The sequence below is a fragment of the Penicillium mononematosum genome (assembly GCF_028829835.1).
Source record: "Penicillium mononematosum strain IBT 11891 chromosome Unknown utg000003l:1.0-8172316.0:1.0-8177699.0, whole genome shotgun sequence".
Lineage (NCBI taxonomy): Eukaryota > Fungi > Ascomycota > Eurotiomycetes > Eurotiales > Aspergillaceae > Penicillium > Penicillium mononematosum.
In genome coordinates, this window is record NW_026643273.1 from 4,072,094 (window position 1) to 4,091,125 (window position 19,032).

The window sequence follows — 19,032 nt, forward strand, 5'->3', positions numbered from 1 at the left end:
TTTGTCGGGTTGTACATTAATACATATGTATCCATGGATGTAGTCTGGGTGTCTCATTGATGATACATACAACACGCCCTACTTAACATCTTTGGTTTATTTCACATGATTTGCTCCTACTATGTTGCTATGAATATGCTAGTCGCCAATTGATGGCGACCCGCAGTTACACCAATGGGCCATCGAGAGCCAACCAAATCAGGAGATGGGTTTTCAGTGGTGCCCAGTGAGCGAGTTTGGTGACTATGTACCACTCAGGGGCGTGCTCAGTCTTACTTGGTGAGCAAAAAGCGACAAGGGGTGAGCACTAATTCGGGAAGGGAAAGCCAGCGCGGACTAAAATCCGGTGTATATGCAAATCAATTGGTGGGAAAGACGAATTCGACCCTACGGACGGCCGAGAATATGGTATATAGATCATCGTAGCGGAAGTACATATATGTTCTTACGACTCCTACAGGGTTGAAGTTTGGCTCGCCTTCTTGATCTAAGAATTCAGGGAGGTCTAGATCAATGCCAGATAATATCTGATCCCAGATTCCATGCCCCCAGTCACGCTATTAATTGCTCCCAGAAGTAGTAACCAACGCTCCCAGGGTATCACCTCTCATTCCCCGGAGCTATACAGTCCACCCCGGGAGCTATATAGGATCAAATATGACCCCAGAAATGTGAGGGTCTCACTCGCGAGAGAAAAAAAAAGCGGGATCTGTTCTAGGTAATTAACATATGGTATGCAAATTGCTGTAAAATGCGGGCAAAGCGCAAAGACACTGTTTGAAGAGACATGACGTTGATGAATTATAACATGCAACCAACAGTTATTTGGGAGCTGACCGAAAGCACAATCAATATCAACGATATTTTCCACGACAATCAATAGAATAAACGAGAATAGACACATAGTCTGTAAGACATCGTCGACGAGTAGTACAAGGCCCATAGTGGTGAAAGATGAGGGATCGACGGCAAGCAAACTTGCAGTTGTTTAAACAATTGGTTGTCTGAGAAATGCGAGGGTTTAGAAAAATTATAATTATAATTAATTTGTGTCTTTAAAAAAGCAGGGTGTTTACATTGTATTGAATAATAATAATTATTGAGTAGACAGCAGTCTCCACTCCAAAATCACGCGCATTTTCCTAGACAACCCCCAAGCCTCCAGCTATACAACATCATTTATTTTCACCCGTGCCAAGCTTATTTAATGCCATATTTTGCAGAGGAGCAGCGAAGACGGGTCTTTTATGTCGGCGGCATTGAAGGTAGGTTACTAAAAAGGGCAAAACTAACCGCATATCTTACATATCCGGGGACATACTCCTTGGTTACTACATCATCTATGCATTGATATTTAAAACAAAGAGTCTTGGCTTGTATTTAACTGCTTCTGCTCATTGAAATCATATTGTCCACGGCTATATGGTAGTAGCTACTCATTCAACAACTTGGCACGATGCTTGTCCCAGGTACCGGTATCTCAGACGCTCACTTCCAAGGCCAGTAACTGTGACTGTCTGCTCATCACCAGGGACAATGTCAATAGCGTTGTCCTCAAGCTGTACACCCTCTTGCTCCTCAAAGACAAGACACTTGACTGGCTTGCGCGCATTGATCACCAACACCGTCTCACCAGACTTCCCTGTCTGCCTCTTAACCTCTACCTGTCGTTCGGACAGATTGAGATACTTCAACGGCTGTGGCCAGTCGACATCCCGTGCTACAACCTTGTTGTCCACCCACAATCGGGCGGCGAGGACATGCGGTTCTGGTTCGGCGATGTGGTCCAGAACACCATCAGCGATGATATCCGTGGTGCCATTGGCAGCAATGGTGATGTTTTCGCGCACGATCGGTGCCCGGATATCGCGGCCCGTGTTGACAGAGAGGAACCGCAGCTCGACACTGCCTTGGACGGTCTTTGGTTGATTGCTGGCGATCCAAAGTTCGTACTTGCTGGTCTTGGGTGGCTGGGCGTGTGCCACGCTCCAGTCGTGGTGCTCACGTCGGACCCCGACGGCGATCGGGTTCATGACCCGCTTGACGGCGTAGTATGCTGGCTTGGGTTTGAGGAAGTAGTCCACGATGGCCCAGGAGATTGTCGGCCAGCAGTCGTTCAGCTGCCAGAGCAGTGCGCCACCGCAGTGTCGCTCGTCACCCCATTGCCGGCGCCAGCCTCGGTAGCCAAACATCATGGTCTCTGCTTGTACAACTTTGAGTGAGATAGATATAGGTCTGGTCATGTTAGCCTGCATCGATGGCCATCGTGATGGTAGTCATACCTCAAGGTCTGTGGCGGTCCGTAGATTCTCTACAAGGTACGTCGCCAGTCTTCGTTCGTGACCGTCGGCCTTGTTGTGGAAGTCGATCACATGGGATTGAGGGAATTTGTCCTCCGGGTTCTCAACAAAGTAGTCAATGGTAGAGAGGTGGGGGAATGCCTCCATTCCGAACTCGCTGTTGAACCGGCCGCCCAGAGTATCGAAGATTTGGTACTTCTCCTGCGTTCCATGCCACACTATTCTGATGATTAGCGTAAGAACTCGAAGTTTGCTGGGGAAAGCTAACCGTTCCACTGGTGCATATCACCAACAGTGGGGTCTGACGATATCTTGCCATCTCCCCATGGACTGCCAGGGTGGTAGAATGTGCCAGGTGAGTATTCAGCCACCACATCTGGGAGCAACTTTTCATAAATGTATCGTGCGGGGAAATCCGTCTTCAACCAGTTCTCCGGGTCTTTGTCCTCGTAGTTATAGGTCAAGCCTTCTGACTCTGCAACTTGATAATCCTCATTGTTGCCCGCGTAGAGCACAATTGAAGGATGGTGGCGCATACGCTCCAAATTATAGATGGTCTCTTGACGGACAGACTCGAGCATCTCGGGCCATGTGGGATAATTACCGCATCCGAACATAAAGTCTTGCCAGACTAGCACTCCCAATTCGTCACAGGCCTCATAGAAGGAGTCATCTTCATATATACCACCACCCCAGACACTTACTCAAAGTTAGCTAAGCGCGTATAAGTTATAGACCATAGAGGAATCAAAACGTACCGAATCATCACTTGTCTGCCAGCGACCATAAGTTCAATCCACTTGCGGTATCGCTCAGCACTAATAGCAGGGAGCAGACTGTCTGCCGGAATCCAACACGAACCGCCGCAGAAAATGTCCATACCATTAATTCGGAAGAAAAAGGATTTGCCATGCTTGTCCGCTTGTTGAACGACCTCGGCGGTCCGGATACCAAACTTCTTGGATGTCTGGTCAACCTGTTCACCATTGCGAAGCAGCGACACCGATACGTCGTATAGAGTCTGCTCGCCATATCCATGGGGCCACCACAGAGCCGGCTTGTCGACTGAGAATGTTACTTGAGCGGCCTTTCCGGACACTGGGATAGCCTGGCTTGAAATCTCCTCCCCTTTCAAGCCTAAGCTAACCTGGGCCGTGTAATCGCCATCACCGAAACTCTCCACATCAATAGCGGCCGTCACCTCAGCCGTCTGGTAGTCTGCAGATAGCTTGGTTTTGGGCCACACATTGGCTACGCGGGCCTGATACACCTCGAACCGTACGGCACGCCAGATGCCCGCGGTCATCAACACTGGACCCCAGTCCCAGCCCCAGTGGTACTGGGCTTTCCGCACAGCCATGCGCGATGGATCGCCGTTGAATCCGACCCATTTGTGCGTGGTGTCTTTGACTCGGAGCTCGCGGGCCTTGATGAGTGCACAGTCGAACTCAATCTCGAGTGTGTGTTCGCCCTCTGCTTCTAATGCTTTGGTTACATCCACCCGGTGGCCCAGGAACATGTTGTCACTCTCCAGGATCACTTGTCCGTCCAGCTTGACCTTGGCAAAGGTATCAAGACCATCGAAGACCAGCACAATTGAAGAGCCAGCGGGGGCGGAGGGCTTCTGTACGACATTTCGGTAGACCCATGACTTCTCGTTGACCCAGCGGGCATCCAATTCTTTGAATCCGACATAGGGATCATCAAGCCTATTAGAAGCATACTGTTAGATCTTGAAACGTTTGGTTTGAGAAAACCAGCTCACTTCTTGTTGGCGATGAGATCCTGTTGTACCACAGATGGGACCGAAGCTACTGGCAGCCATTCGTCGGTGTCCCGGTCCTTGAAGGACCAGCCAGAAGACAGAGAGTGCACAATCTTAGCCATTTTGAAAAGCAATTGGCAATATGAAGGAGGTAGCTTTGTCTGCCCCGGATTTATACATAGTTGGAGACGACTGATGCTTATCGATAAGCCCCGAGACTCCCTTTCCCCTTTGGGAGAACTAAAACGTGCCGTGTTAAAAGGGGACTAGTGTGACCACATGACCTGTATATTTGCAGTTTGTGCTCTTCAAATACAGTGAAACAATGGGAATTTGCAAATCCCCAGAATTTCACCCGTGTCTCCCCACATGCGCACCAACTTGGGAATTCATTCGAACCCTCTGGGGTTGTTATATCCACCCAAGAGCTTTGTTGGCCACGGAATTGGTCCCGTCAAGCTCAAAATGTCATTGTTGATGTTCGGGTTTCTTTTCATGAGTCTCTGCTATCATAAACCGGGAGACTCCCTGGACTGATGAACCTGTATATCATCCGCTTCCCCCTCGTGTACAGGCAGCTTCCAAGGTTCTTTCAGTCCCGAGGTCGGCCTCTACAATTAATATATTATTATCCCACCAATTACCTTTAGCATGTATGATGGTTCGTCACAAGTCTGCAACCGAACCAATCACCGTTGAATATCGCCAGGCAGCGGGCATCTTTTATCCTTCGGCTCCCTTTTCATCCCACAGGCTTGGCATGCCCGAGAACTTCCCTGGAGGTCAATGATCAGACCGTGGAGTTTTGCAGATTGCTGGCTTCGAATTTACTTCGAATTTAGTGGAGTCTGACTCTCTTCGTCTCTTTTGTCTCCTTGAGGAGAAGAGGCAATACGGCGAAGACTCTTAGCTAAAGAGACATGGCGCGAAGGTATCTCGGCACCAGACCCCAAGTGGCAAAGCGCCCCGAAGCGCGCCATAGGCACATTGCCCCTCCTGATACACGGGGTAAGCATAAGTGGGGATGAGCACCAGCCCCTTGATTTGTGAAAATCCCTCATTCAAGGTGTCAGGGGGTCGAGCTCCAAGCCATTATGGTATACTCCGTACGGAGCACACGGAGTAAAGCGCCAAGACTTGCGATGAAATGGAGATGAAACGAGAAGGTTTGACACATCCACATTCATTGGCAAAACATGTTGAAATTTCCGGCGAAAGGGAAATTTGCTGGTACTGGACCATCGGACCTAGTATCCCCATGCAAGAACGGACATGCACTGCTAGTGCTCTTCCCCATACGATCCAGTCCCATCTTGCAGGGCTCACAAGGCGAGTCTGGGGAAATTGCCCCTCACTTTGAGGAATCTATGCCACACTATGTAGTACCGAGCACCATGCAATGCAGGTTCTGTGGCGTGTGAGCACTGGAAGCGAGATTGGATATTTCCCGTGAATGGCACATCTGCCACCCCTGTCCATGCTGGCGTGGCAATTCCCGGCTGGAATATTAGGCAGCTCGGGACTTGAACCCCCAGTGACCGCATGAAGTCCCCTGTTGGTCTTATATATGCCGGGAGTTGATGATACGGACATGTCCACGTCAAACCGAAGGTTAAAGGGCCTTTTCCCCTCTGTTTCCCTAACAAGATCCGTGAGAGAGAGAGTTCGTCTTGCCACGCCTTGCAAGAAATAGTCCGGAGTCACGGACGTCACTAGCCTATAGTCGTCCAATATGCCCGACCAATCACTCTGACCCGAGTGAGACCGGCCAGGGAAAAAAGACTTGCATAGTTCAAATCCATCACGAAAATGCGGGGAGATTAAGCGGATCAGCCTATTTTCTTCGTTCTGCTTAGGTCTTTTCGGCTTTAGTCTGCTTTTCCCCTTTTTATCTTCTTTTTCTTCTATCTCCTTTAGACCTATGACTTTCCACCTTTGCGCGATGTGAAGAATCAACTGTCACAACCCAACAGAAACATTATATGACACTATTATTCTACCCATCCATGACGCCACCTCAGTGACCACACGGTGGTCGTGAACTTATAACTATCATCAAGAATGTTCCATACCTTCGAGGGGTTTGAGAACCCCACGGCTGCAACTCCTGCCCGCAACCGGTCTACCAGTGAAAGACGTGAATCTATTAGTCGCCGCGTGACAACCTTGCGCGCTTGTACATCTTGTCGCCATCGCAAGATCAAGTGTGATGGCGAGAAGCCATGTGAGGCATGTCGGTGGTATAAGAAGTCGGACCAGTGTCACTATTCAGACCCGCGGCCCTCGCGGAGGTGAGCCACTCGCCCATTTCCCCTACCCCCAACCATCTAACCAGTTTGATATATATATAGGCACGTGGAAAAACTATCTACAACTCTGGAAGAGTATCGAAGTATCTTGGGAAAGTTATTCCCAAACTTCTCTCCAGAGTCTTTGGTAAATTTGCCACGTGAGAAACTCCTCGAGCTCACAACCGCCCCGTCGGGCTGTCACATGCAAACACAGTCACATCATGCTGATTCACCATCGACGTCGGTTTCCATGGAAGCCCACGTCTCGCCTTTGTCAAATGAGGATGACAACCTCGAGGCTCTGCAAACCATGCCCGAGGAACTACCGGATAGCCGTAATACTAGCTCCTCGGATCTAGTAGAGGGCGTCTCGGATGATGTTAATGGCTTGTCGCTGTCGGCTCGCCAGCCTTCATCTTACCTGGGTGTATCATCTATCCAGGCTGTGATCAAGGTCATTGTCTGGTTGGATCCAGGCTGTGCCTCGTACTTTTCGCGAACTCCCGTCAACGAACAGGAGGATGCGATCGGATGGCCGCATCGTGCGCCTGTCACACCCCCACAACCCCTTATTCCACCCTCAGAGATGCAAATGCTCGATGCATATTTCCTCTATTTCCAAGCCTTTGCCCCCATGATCGATGAGCGCTCCTTCCGCGAGGCTTACTGCGCTGGTCGTCGGAGAGATGATCATTGGCTTGCTCTACTGAACATTGTTCTTGCTCTCGGTTGCATTGCGGCTACAGGACCCGATGATACGACACACCAGACATACTTCCTGCGATGCAAGAGTCACCTAACTCTGACTTCCTTGGGAAGCTCCCATATCGAGACTATCCAGGCGCTGGGGCTGATGGGCGGCTGGTACTGCCACTATATCAGCCAGCCGAATCTGGCATACTCCGTTTTGGGTGCTGCGTTGCGTATGTCTGTTGCTCTGGGACTGCATAAGGAGTTTGCAGAGACCCGCCAAATACCGAGTCCAGCGAAGCTAGCGTCTATGGATCTTAAGCGCCGCGTCTGGTGGTCTTTGTTCTGCATGGATACCTGGGCCGGCATGACACTAGGCCGGCCTAGTATGGGTCGGATAGGTTCAAACATTACAGTTAAACCTCCCCTCTGCCGAGACAAGGTAAGTCTTATTCTCTTATTCCCTTCCAGAGAACAATAATCGTTTGACTAATGCAATCCTAATAGGGAAACGTTCTCGAAATCCTCCCTTTAGTGGAAAACATCCGCTTCGCCAAGATCGCTACCCAAGTCCAAGAGTCCCTCGCCGCAGCACCGCTAGTCAAGCACCAAGAAATGGCCCACGCAGATGCGCAGCTTCTAGAGTGGTGGGACAACCTCCCCTCCGTTCTGAAAGACCACGAGCCCTGCTCAGAGTCAATAAACACTGTCCGGACAGTCATGCGTTGGCGCTACTACAACCAACGGATCCTCCTGTACCGACCAACACTACTCAGCTACGCCATGCGCCGCGTGCCTTATATCGCACTGCGATCGGAAGAGCGCACCGCGATTGAAAAATGTCGCGAGGTCGCAGATGAATCTATTCGGAATATTGCTGCTACGGCGCAGCTTAACCAGCTCTGCGGATGGAATGCTGTCTGGTGGACTTTCCAGGCTTCTCTGGTTCCCTTGGTGGGATTGTTCCTCAACGATCCAACGGCAAATGACCCCCGCGCTTCTATTGAGTCCTGTCAGGCGCAGGTGGAAATGGCCATGATGACCCTGGCCCGTATGCAGTCCTTTGGCCATACTGCGAAGCGGTCGCTGGATGCTATCTCGCGTATCTACGAGGCTAGCAAGCGGGGACAGGATCTTGGCGATCCTGATTCTTCCGCTAGTGTTCTTAGTAGCACTAACTCTTATCCCGCTGGTCGGGATATGTCAGTCATGTTTTCGGCACCTGAACAGGGTCGTGGTAACGTGGCTATGGGCGAGAATGGGTTCCTTGACCCCCTCGCTACTACCCCGTTCGCGGACGATTCAGGAGGCCAGTATCTCTGGGAGTATCTGAGTTGGAGTGACAACAACTTGTGGCCGGGAATTGTCACCGATGTCGATGGGAGGAACGACATGATGACTTTGTTGACTCCGGATCATGAGAAAGGCCCAAAATTCGGAGAACAACCTGCATATTTTGATCCCATGCCGGATCCTGGGTACTTTGCGAACGGCGGATTTTATTACTGAACAGTCGTTCTCTTCTCTGTTATTCTCCTTTCTATTCTATTCTACTATTTTTTGTTCCTTGATTCTTCGATTCAGCATGTTAGCATAGGGCATATGTGGGAAACGAATGTATGATTGACTTAACTTTTCTTTTCAAAGCTTCGAATATATCATGTACTGTAGGGTTTCTCATATTTATATATTCTCATGATACGATTGACACAGAAATGGGGGTTTACTCCCGACCAGAAGTCAATATTCAATTCAAGTCAAATCATACATTCATAGGGAGGCATAATATCGAGCCAGCGCATCTATCATTACGTCTCGTCGTTCCGGATCTTCATCCTCAAAGATCTTTTGAACGTGTCCATTGTGTTTCAGACCTGCGATCTGATTATACGCGTCACCGTATCCAACTGGGCCGTCCAACTGCACCGGGCCTCTCTTGCGTTTGTCATCGGAGTCCGACAATAGTCCACTCGAGCCTATGTGAGCGAGGGAGTTTCTGAGAATATCCCCAATGCTCACGTTTGCCACCAGGGGGAGAGACCCGAGGACCTTTGTATAGTACGGGATTAGAGTGCCGTTGGATACAATTGACCTGGTCACGGCTGTCAGGCTCAGTGAGCCTCTCCTAATGGCGGAGCCCTGTGAGCTGACAACTTCGGCGAGGTTACTGACTATCGTGCGGATGTCAACCACACCTCTCAACGGGAATGTGTTGTTGCCCGGTTTCAGAGTGACGTCTTTAACTGTTGCGTTGCCGATGACTAGGTCTGTGTTGCCACTTTTGAGGTCAAGTGTGATAGTGCCGACTTCGAAGCTGAGTGCCGAGGGGTTTGGAAGTGTAAGGTTGGCAACGAGGTTGGACCCGTCATCCTCTGCTGGTAAGAGCAATGTGCTATCAGCGATGGAGAAGCCTTCGAACTTGTTTAAAGCTATTTCGGAGATTAGCAATGGAAGACCACTATAGTGAAGTACTCACTTGGGATCACCACATCTTTATCCAATACAATGTGGTTTTTCAGGACCCCAAGATATCCAGTGGTCACTCCATATAGGGATAGTGCTGTTTCCTTTTGGAAGACAGTCTGGCTCACAAAGGTTTCCCAGGAAGTCATATTGAGGATTGGTGTCAACTGGTCGGTGACTCCGAGTGAATAATTGCCCTTGATAGTCTGCCCGGGGATCTCAATTCCTGCATACGCATTCTCATGGCCAGCGGAGCGCACAAATGTGTAGAAGACGACCGGATCGAGTCGAACACCGAGTGCAAGCTTCAAGTTTACTTTGGCTTCTAGTGTCATTCGTACTGTATCTGTTGTTGGGTGCATCACTTCGGCATTGACGATTCGTAGGTCCGATTTATTGACAACAAGTTGGGCGATGGCAGGAATTGCGACCAGAAAACTTTGTTTGGCGTTAGTATCAAATTTGATAATAAACATGAGACGAAGCAAAAGTGCATTGTGACTTACAAAACGGGTAGGAAAATAGCCAAGAAGATCACATTGGCGATAAGGTAGATGCACCAGAATCGCCTGCAATGCCGGCGGAATTTATCCTTCTTCGAGGTCGAGCTCAGTGAGGATCCGACCTTTTCGAGTTTGCCAGACTCATCGGATTCTGGGTCGAGAAGCCCTCGATTGCCCCCGATGATATACTTTCCCATGCCCAGCGCCATGATAAAGTGCCTTTGGAGAGAATATACAGTCTATTTATATGAACACCAAACCCTCATGGAATTATCATATGTCTATAGAAAGATACCGAGGACTGGGGAGATTAAGTTTGTAATATACATCTTCCAGGGCTTGTTTCTTTTGCGGGGATCGCCATCTTCTGCTATTACGCGGTATATAGAGTACACAGATAACGTGGACAAATCTGCGGCACGTCTCTGCCTAAAGAACTGGGTTTATCTCTGTCAATACTAGCCAGGTGTGAAGTACATTCATAACTAGTCTGTCATATTGCTTGTATTATGGAAGTAGACCACATACTCTTACGGCATCTTACCTATCAGACCGAATTGTCCCGATTTGGCCGGCCAGATTCCAAAAGCAGACTATGGTTTCTTACACAAGCGGTTTAAGTGATACAGGTCCGAGCTGTAATAATGTATGTGCCTTGGTGTGGAGTGTGCTGAACCTCTTGATTGCGCTGCACATGCCCTTCGTTGATGATCTTATTCCGAGTGCCTTGGTGTGGGTTCACGGTCAGCTTACATGTAACCGAACTTGATCCTGAACTATTTTAGAATTTAGAAGCTCCGATCTACCCTCCCCTATCACAAATGCGGGGATATCAACACAACCAGTGGCCCAAAGTATCATCAACTTGAGCGTTTATATCTTTATATCCAGATTTTCTCAGACTTCTCATTTCTGCCGTTAAAAATGGCAAGATGAATAGTTACCATTAGGAAGTGTCAATTTGAGACCTTTAGACGATGTCTGATAGTTGAAACATCAAGACATGGACATAGGTATAAACGTATAACTCCGTACTAGAAGCATGAAAATCCCTCGGGCTCTCTACTTTTCACATGTACCCTTTTGTCGGCATTTCTGTCAACCATTTTAAAGGAGCTGGGACCTGAAGATGTCTCCGGGGTTTGCTGATTATCCAGTAACCCCTCTTAGTGGCGTACCAGCTACATGTACATGAGCCAAGACATCAGAACATCCGATATGACTGGCCAGGATTATTCTTAAGTCCCTGAATGGTCATACAGTGTGACATCACAGTATTTCGTGTTGGACGTATATCGTATAGAGTGCGAAGTAGTGCCGGGACGTTGGAATCCCCGCAATGCCATGGCCACTTTCCCCGCATTCTGCAGTTCCAATGTGGATCTGTGGATATTCCTTGTTCTTGTGGGGTGAAGACCTCGGGCAGAGTAGTGATTTTGTTTGACTACATAGTATATATACGATACATATACGCCCTATACCTGCCTGAATACCTGCTTTCAACTATGTAGGGATATAAGGCCCGGTGTATAACTGTGGGATACACTATAAATCCAACAAGAGATGGACTTTACTTAACCTCCAAGCCCGGAAAAAAAATAATATGAATAACCAGTTTATATCGGCCTTTCAGTGTTAACGATGCTTCAATACCTAGTGGAGGTATACTGGTACACTTCTCGTCCCAACTAGGCAATCTGGGGTCCACAGGACACGGACCATGCTGAGTCAGCGAGGCATCAGGTCCTGGGCTGGGCAGGCCTGGAGGTGGCATCAACATCCAAACATCCACCAATTTACGAAATTTACCACCAATTTCATGGAATGGAATTGGAGTGAATTATAGTTCACATTTACAGTGACTACAGACCTTGAGGCTAAAAAGTTGGATGTCCAGCTCCTTACTTCCCCCACAACATCCGCCAAGGGGTTCATCAAGCCGCCCAATTATGCGAGCTAGCCGCAACAGACAATCTAGCAACCATTAACCTCTTCAATTGGTTGTTATCGGAAAGACAAATAAGAAAAGAAAAAAAGTGTCCGAGAGTCGGAGATAAGAGAATGGCTCTCTTTGACTCTCCAGCGCGAGTCTTCCTCGCCGCAACAACCCTCCGCCTCGTCCTGCTCGTCTATGGAGGCTGGCAGGACGCGCATTCCGCCGTGAAATACACCGACATTGACTACATGGTGTTCACTGATGCTGCTCGTTACGTTGCAAAGGGGGAGTCACCCTATGCTCGCGATACTTACCGCTACACGCCGCTCTTGGCATGGATACTTGTCCCGACTGCGTGGGAGGGTGCCGCGCCTTGGTCAACACTGAGTTTCGCCTTTGGAAAGGTGCTTTTTGCATTGTCTGATGTTCTTGCCGGATGGCTCGTTGTCCAGCTGCTTGTCCGATGCTATCGCTTTCCTGTCGAGCGCGCGCTGCGGTATGTTGCTGCTGTTTGGCTGTGGAATCCCATGGTTGCCAATATCAGTACCCGTGGTAGTTCAGAAGGACTACTGGGCGTGCTTGTTGCGGCGCTTTTGTGGGCAACTTTGACGAAGAAGCCTATCCTTGCTGGGCTTATCCTGGGTCTTGCTGTGCATTTCAAGATTTATCCGTTCATCTATGGTGTCTCCATCCTCTGGTGGTGGGATGCTGAGCGCGATGGGTCTGCAACGGCCGGCTCTGGGCTGCTGTCACAAGCTTTGGGATTTATTACCCCATCCCGAGTGAAGTTTACTGTCGCCGCACTGGCCAGTTTCGTGGCCCTGAATCTCGTCATGTACCTGCAGTACGGCCAGCCATTCCTCCATCACACATTCTTCCACCATCTTACTCGCATTGATCACCGTCACAATTTTTCTCCGTATAGTACACTGCTATATCTGTCTGCTGCCGGTGGGGCTGAAACTCGCTTCGAGGCGCTGGCCTTCCTTCCGCAGCTAATCCTTGTGGTTGTTGCTTTGCCTCTAGTTCTGGCAAAGAAGAGCTTGACTACCGCGATGCTCGCGCAGACTTTTACTTTTGTCACTTTCAACAAAGTTTGTACCAGCCAGGTATGTGATTTCACCCGAGAATGGTCATACGTACAGCTAACAAGTCTAGTATTTCCTCTGGTATCTCATCCTGCTTCCGTTTTACCTACCATCTTCCTCGCTCATCCGCAAACCGACTCTGGGAATATCAGCAGCTATACTATGGATTGCTGGACAGGTATGTATTGTCTACTGATCCTCCGCTGCCACAGCTTTCACTTGGGACTTCATCTCTGACAAACTATATAGGCCCTCTGGCTGCACCAAGGTTACAACCTCGAGTTCCTGGGCCGGTCATCCTTCTTACCTGGACTGTTCCTCGCAGGGCTCTTCTTCTTCGCTGTGAACGTCTGGATTCTAGGTATCATCGTTCGGGATGGAGGGGACGGTGGCGAGATCACGGTTGCAGAAAAATGATAGGGGAAATACCTGTATTTAATAGAGATGTATACAGAGTTACGGGTCTTAGAGAAAAGTAACAATAATTGGTCAGGATGACATTGAAATACATACAATACATACGAGCAAACCCATCAGACATGTCCGATGGGCTGATATGGCCATGATTCTCTGATTTCGCTTGTACCCAGATATCGACTTGCCCTCTTAGAGACAGTAAGCCGAAAAACAGAGAAGCAGGGTGACAAGATGTGGACACTGAGGATAGTTTCTGTTTCACTCTGCTCAGGCGATGGCGTACTCCGACACCTTAACAGAAAAAAATAAAGAAAAAGAGACAAAGAAGCATTAACGTGATCATGCCCGAACACCACATAGCAGCCCAGATATGTCCTAAAATGGCATCCACGGTGTGATATCACAAAGAAAAGGACAAGATTTGAATAGCGAACAAGAAATTCGCTGGGAAGACGGAATCGACGACGGGGTATTATGCTGAACGACAAGAGGAAAAGGCAAAAATTAGGTGGAAACGCTCATAAAATATCAAGGCAAACAGCCTAGTAAGGGTTGGAGCTGTCGGCAAGAAGACTGTAAGTGTTCACTTGGATACCCAGGGGGCGAACTCGAGGTACCAAAGCGCCCACAATCTGCTGGTCATTGTACTCCGCGGTTATTCCATCTGCAAGTGAGATGAATGAGGCAGATGGTCGGTTAACGCGCAAAGCTTCCAGGATGTCTTCACTCCATAGGCCTGTGCACTCGTTATTGACAAGTTGGAAATAAGGGTTCAGAGGCGGACAGGTCGAGTCAAGATCGATGAAACGGATCCGCAAGTACTCCAGGGTAGGGAGCACGGATAGACACTCGATTGCCTTGACCACCATTGCCTCGAAGGCACGAATGAACGCAATGCTGGTAATTCCTCCTACCCCTGCACCCATCTGGGACCAGTGATGCGGTTTGTCTACCTGCTTATTGTGACAGCACGCCTTGACTACAAGATCTAGTGACCTGAGCCGAGAATGAGAACGCATTGCTGTTGCTCCTTGCTTTAATGTCTCGAAAAAGAACCAACACACACGACCAGTGTAGGTAAATGACTCTAAACGCGGGACTGCCTCGCCGAGCAGACTGCACATTGGGGGAAGCGAGTTTCGAGGCCCAGAAGGGCCAACTAGCAAACTACCACTCTTGTTGTAGAATCCCTCCAGGCTAAGGTTTATATGGCGGATTGTCAATGGAGGGTGGATCAAGATGTGTATCATGATGAAGTAGGCATTCAGATGGGGTTGCGCCCAGGCACAATGCCACTCGCTCAAGGATGGCAACGCCTGTGAAATGTTGTGCCAGTCTTCAAGTTGTCGCATCAGATTCCAGGCACCACGCATGATAAATGTCTGTATGCGTTCAAGAACAGGTAGGCGCCGCTGGATGAGAGCCTGCAGACTGTACATGACATGACTATGGCGGAAATGCTGAATCATAGGCGAGTTCTTGCTGTGGCCACCCTCCAGTGTGAGAACTCGGCAACGGGGAAAAAGCACTGAACAAGACCGAAGATTTCCTCCAATGAAGCGTTGTTGGATGGACGTTGATAATGGAAAACATTATCTCCATGATTATGGTGCCGGTAAGGACGATTCCCCTGCGTGTGTCCTGCACGTCGTGCGGCTGGCTGAGCGGCATGCAGCTCCACATTCGACCGGGAAATGTTAGGCGAAAGAGCCCTATCTCCCCAGATAGGCATCCAAATCTCAACGTGACAGACGTAAGGAGTCAAATGGGGGTTTCTCGTGAACCACCGGGCACAGTTGGCCAGTTCATCTCTGCTGCCCTTGATTCTGACTATGTAAAAATTCAGTTGTCAGTACAATTTGTAATTGGGACTACACAGTTAGATGAAACTCACTATGGCGGTAAATTCGGCATTGAACAAGTCCAGTCCACACGCGGCAAGTCAAGGCCAGGTTGGCGAGGGCCTTCCGCCGCGGATGATGAAGAGCCTTGCTCCAGTTCTGAGCAGAAGATTCACCATATGCTGTATGGTTACCAGCCGACGCTCTTCTGCCAAAGATATAATCTAGAATAATCTCATGGATCTCAACCGGAAGGCTGACGAATTGGATTCCCGACTGGACCGGGGCTGAGATAGTCGATGCGGGGACTTGTGCGGGGAGATGAGATTGGTCCTCACCGGCAGGGATAGTGCTGGATACGCGGTTTTCACAGGTATCACGGCAAATAATGTTTGAAGTGATGCTGTAGTTTGATTTTCCTGCGCTTGCAGGACCTGGGATGGGTGCACTGGCTATCGAATTGACCAACTCCGACGGGGCAGGAGGAATTGCGGAGATCATGAGGGATGGTAGGGATGACGATGAGAGAGGATTGGGAGCGTTAGAGGCCATTTTGTGCGACTTGCCCTTGTTTAGAAGACAACCTGTAGGCTGATAGCTTGAATTCGGCGTACGTCAGACAGCAAACAGGTCATGCCGGGGCGATGCATATACCACCTCACAGCTATGACCACTGTCGCACCGGCCCGATGTTCACTCCTGCTACAGACAGGAGATCTCAGTGGAGGAAAGAAATAAATTACAGGAAGAGAGGGGTTCGCCGATCAGGCTGTTGGGCAGCCTGAAGAGGCGGATTGTAACGGGATTGGTGGAGGGAAAGATGAGCCCGGTCAAAAGTAAGAGATGAGAAGAAGATAAAAAGAACAGAGAACTTACGAAGCAAAGGAATGCAAAGCACATAGGTAGAAGAAGAAAGTGACGATATATGGAGGAGGTTAGAAAGCAAAGAGGAGAGACGTTGCGCGACACAGGCTTTGACTGTCGGAATACTTGATATTGGGACTTGAAAGAACAAAAATGATCACTGTGGTTAGTAAAATAACATGGACGTAATCAGATTAGATGGGAGCTTACATTAGAGCTTACATTAAAGATCCATGGATGTTTTTATTGATTTACTATATCAATCACCCGAGCAGTTATAGATCGTGTACGTCAGCCGTGATAATCTCCAGGGCTCCTTAGCCCCATTAACTATGTAGGGATACAGTCTTCCAGGCAATGGGGAATATAGAGATGATCTGTAGCTATTGTGATTCAACTCGGGCATTATTTGCTTACAGACATACATAACACACAGAACAGCAGAAGAATGGGTATCGATGCAGAATAGACGCTACAAAACCATTGCAAAGAAAAAAGGAAAAAAAAAGGCTAACGCTTACGCCTGAAACGGAAACGAAGTCCATCATCGCTATCCGAATCGCGCTCCTCGCGAGCCCTCTTCGGGCGCCGAGCTGGAGTTGGGTCTGGAGTCGGTTCAGGCGAGGTGCGGGCAGTCGCTGATAGCTCGGGCCGTGATGGGGCAACTTCATCACGATGATCCTCAGAATCCGGACCTTCAGGTTCGATTCGAGAGTCCGTCTCAGCGGAATTGCTGCCCCAATAGTGATCGCCGATACCATAGTCTTTGCGGGTCACTTCTTCTAGAGGAACGATTACCGTCTGAATACGAGCTCGAGTACGCGACTCGCCTTTACGCCGAAATTTCTTGAAGTTCTTGCGCCCATTCCATTGATCGTTCCAACGCCCCGAGCTTTCCTCCTCGCGCGCTGGTGCATTCCGGACGGGAATCTCCATTTCTTCCACGATGGCCAGGTTCTTCAATTGGTCCACATCCACATCACCAAAGTCGGCTGGATGTGAGTCTTCCTCGGCCTTGCGTTGCTGCTCTTCATCTTCTCGGTGCTTCCGGGCGGCTTCGAGCACGTCGAGTTTAGGTCGCTTGCGTTTGGGGGCCTCGGGTTCAGGGGCTATGGCCTCTCCCTCTGTTTGATGGCGAGCCATCTCTGCACGACGGCGCTTCATTGCACGGGCGCCCGGAAGAAGATCAGTGACGGGATCCTCTAGCTCCTCCTTTACTGTATCCAGGGGCTGGGTTGCTTGGGACGGCGCTTGAGTTTCGACATCCACGGTCTGAGTGGAGTTGATTATGGTGGTGTCCTCTTCTTCTTCAGGCGCATACACTGGGACAGATTCCATGTCGAATCCGTCATCGAAGGTTTTCATTTTACTGACGTATGCACGCACACGGTGTGTCTTCGCCCGAGCTGTCGAGGGCTGGCTAGGCTCAGGATCAGGGGGCGCTACCGATACCGGTCCGGACACGACGGAGATTCCTGGTTGGCTGGTTTGTGCAGGCTCGATCGCTGGTGTAGATGCGGAGATCTGACTAGAGCCCTCCTCCGTGGGCAAGGGACGGCAGAGGGGTGACGCATCATTTCCAAGGATAGCGTCAAGGAACTCTCGTTGCTCTATCACGCGCTGGTCGGTCATCAGAGCAACTTCATTACCGACGTCAATGGACCATTGTTCGAGGTCTCCTTTTGATCGAAAGCGAACAAGAACGACACCACCGGAAGCATGCCGCTCGCTGCCCACGCCTTTCCGTCCTGCGGCTTTTTTCATGAACCGAACGATATCTGCGGCAGTTGTGACCCCATCTTCAATTTCGTATAAAAGCGCTTTTCCTTGGCCATTGTTGATTGGACCTTGCAGATTTTCAAACTGGGCTGGATCACCGAAGATGAACGTATATCCCTCGAAGACATTAAGACGTGCAGAATTTGGAGCGAAAGCAGCGGGGGGGACGCTGAGTTGGCTCTTTCCCGGGAGGCGGGAGGTGTTGATTTGGATCGGGCCAGGCCGATTCGAAGTCGGTTTCGAGAGGACAGAGTGATTCATCATTCTCAAGATCACCGGGGGTAGCCGCGTAGACGAGTGCATCGATATATGAATCATCTACTATGTACTTCCCGTTGACGAGTGCCTGAAGACCCTTGGCTGTATTCCGTTTGCGCTGTACCACATGTGTTGTGTGATCGACAATATAATCCATGACGGTCTTAATGTCGAGGTCTTCTAGACGCGAGCGAACATGGGCTAGAGGATCTTCACCTCGCACCTGCTTGGAGGAGGCTGACAAGGTTAGAACCACAGGCTCCCATTTGATCCTATCAAGATCATCAGCTGGGATTCAAGCCTATCATAAGCGGACATACGCACCGGAGCGCATGCTGGTATTTCGCGAGCTGGATGACATGCTCATCGCCCTTCTCCAATTTGTATTCTCCCTGGATTCTCTTTTCATCAACGACTGTTCCTTTCTTCGAGTCTAAATCGGTTATAGTGATGTTGGATCGCGCTAGTGGTGATAACTAGACTGGAATTAGCCAGAGAATGCATATCATCGCGGGGTCAACCGTACCCCATCTTTCGGAGTGACCGGTGAGATTTCAATGGTCATATGCTTGCGGGATATCGAGTTGTGGTTGACAGCATGGCGGACTATTCAATAAGTGGTCAGTCGAATTGTGTGGTCCTCTCCGACTGAAGGAGGCCATACCTCCGTCTCGATAGAATCGACCGAATAGATACTTCTTTCCAGGCCGCAGCCACACGCGCTTCCCTATGAGGTTTTAGCAACTGATCGATCCTTTTCAATCAGATGTCCCACCTTCCAGAAAATCACCGGTCGAATCAAGAATCCACATGACGACGAATCCGCCGAGGATTTGC

At 49.5% G+C, this 19,032-nt stretch overlaps 6 protein-coding genes across 6 annotated transcripts; 2 read left to right on the forward strand and 4 right to left on the reverse strand.

Annotated features, from left to right (window-relative positions):
* Positions 1–1,436: 1,436 nt before the first annotated feature.
* N7519_006535 (glycoside hydrolase family 2 protein) lies at positions 1,437–4,187 on the reverse strand (the record flags this gene model as incomplete). Its single annotated transcript, XM_057293311.1, has 5 exons — positions 1,437–2,249; positions 2,283–2,518; positions 2,569–2,999; positions 3,059–4,009; positions 4,066–4,187. The coding sequence occupies 5 exons, from the start codon at positions 4,185–4,187 to the stop codon at positions 1,437–1,439; spliced, it is 2,553 nt and encodes an 850-aa protein (XP_057148122.1).
* Positions 4,188–6,126: 1,939 nt separating this feature from the next.
* N7519_006536 (uncharacterized protein) lies at positions 6,127–8,555 on the forward strand (the record flags this gene model as incomplete). The annotated part of the gene is made up of 3 exons (XM_057293312.1): positions 6,127–6,356; positions 6,417–7,488; positions 7,554–8,555. The coding sequence occupies 3 exons, from the start codon at positions 6,127–6,129 to the stop codon at positions 8,553–8,555; spliced, it is 2,304 nt and encodes a 767-aa protein (XP_057148123.1).
* A 261-nt stretch (positions 8,556–8,816) lies between these two features.
* Positions 8,817–10,221, reverse strand: N7519_006537 (DUF3712 domain-containing protein; the record flags this gene model as incomplete). The annotated part of the gene is made up of 3 exons (XM_057293313.1): positions 8,817–9,475; positions 9,523–9,947; positions 10,016–10,221. The coding sequence occupies 3 exons, from the start codon at positions 10,219–10,221 to the stop codon at positions 8,817–8,819; spliced, it is 1,290 nt and encodes a 429-aa protein (XP_057148124.1).
* Positions 10,222–12,073: 1,852 nt separating this feature from the next.
* On the forward strand, positions 12,074–13,453 carry N7519_006538 (glycosylphosphatidylinositol-alpha 1,4 mannosyltransferase I; the record flags this gene model as incomplete). The annotated part of the gene is made up of 3 exons (XM_057293314.1): positions 12,074–13,057; positions 13,107–13,214; positions 13,286–13,453. 3 exons carry the CDS (start codon positions 12,074–12,076, stop codon positions 13,451–13,453), a joined length of 1,260 nt encoding a protein of 419 aa, XP_057148125.1.
* A 542-nt stretch (positions 13,454–13,995) lies between these two features.
* N7519_006539 (uncharacterized protein) lies at positions 13,996–15,846 on the reverse strand (the record flags this gene model as incomplete). The annotated part of the gene is made up of 3 exons (XM_057293315.1): positions 13,996–14,946; positions 14,988–15,283; positions 15,348–15,846. 3 exons carry the CDS (start codon positions 15,844–15,846, stop codon positions 13,996–13,998), a joined length of 1,746 nt encoding a protein of 581 aa, XP_057148126.1.
* Positions 15,847–16,668: 822 nt separating this feature from the next.
* On the reverse strand, positions 16,669–19,007 carry N7519_006540 (DNA damage response protein RcaA; the record flags this gene model as incomplete). The annotated part of the gene is made up of 6 exons (XM_057293316.1): positions 16,669–18,202; positions 18,267–18,467; positions 18,520–18,671; positions 18,722–18,801; positions 18,860–18,922; positions 18,971–19,007. The coding sequence occupies 6 exons, from the start codon at positions 19,005–19,007 to the stop codon at positions 16,669–16,671; spliced, it is 2,067 nt and encodes a 688-aa protein (XP_057148127.1).
* Positions 19,008–19,032: the final 25 nt, after the last annotated feature.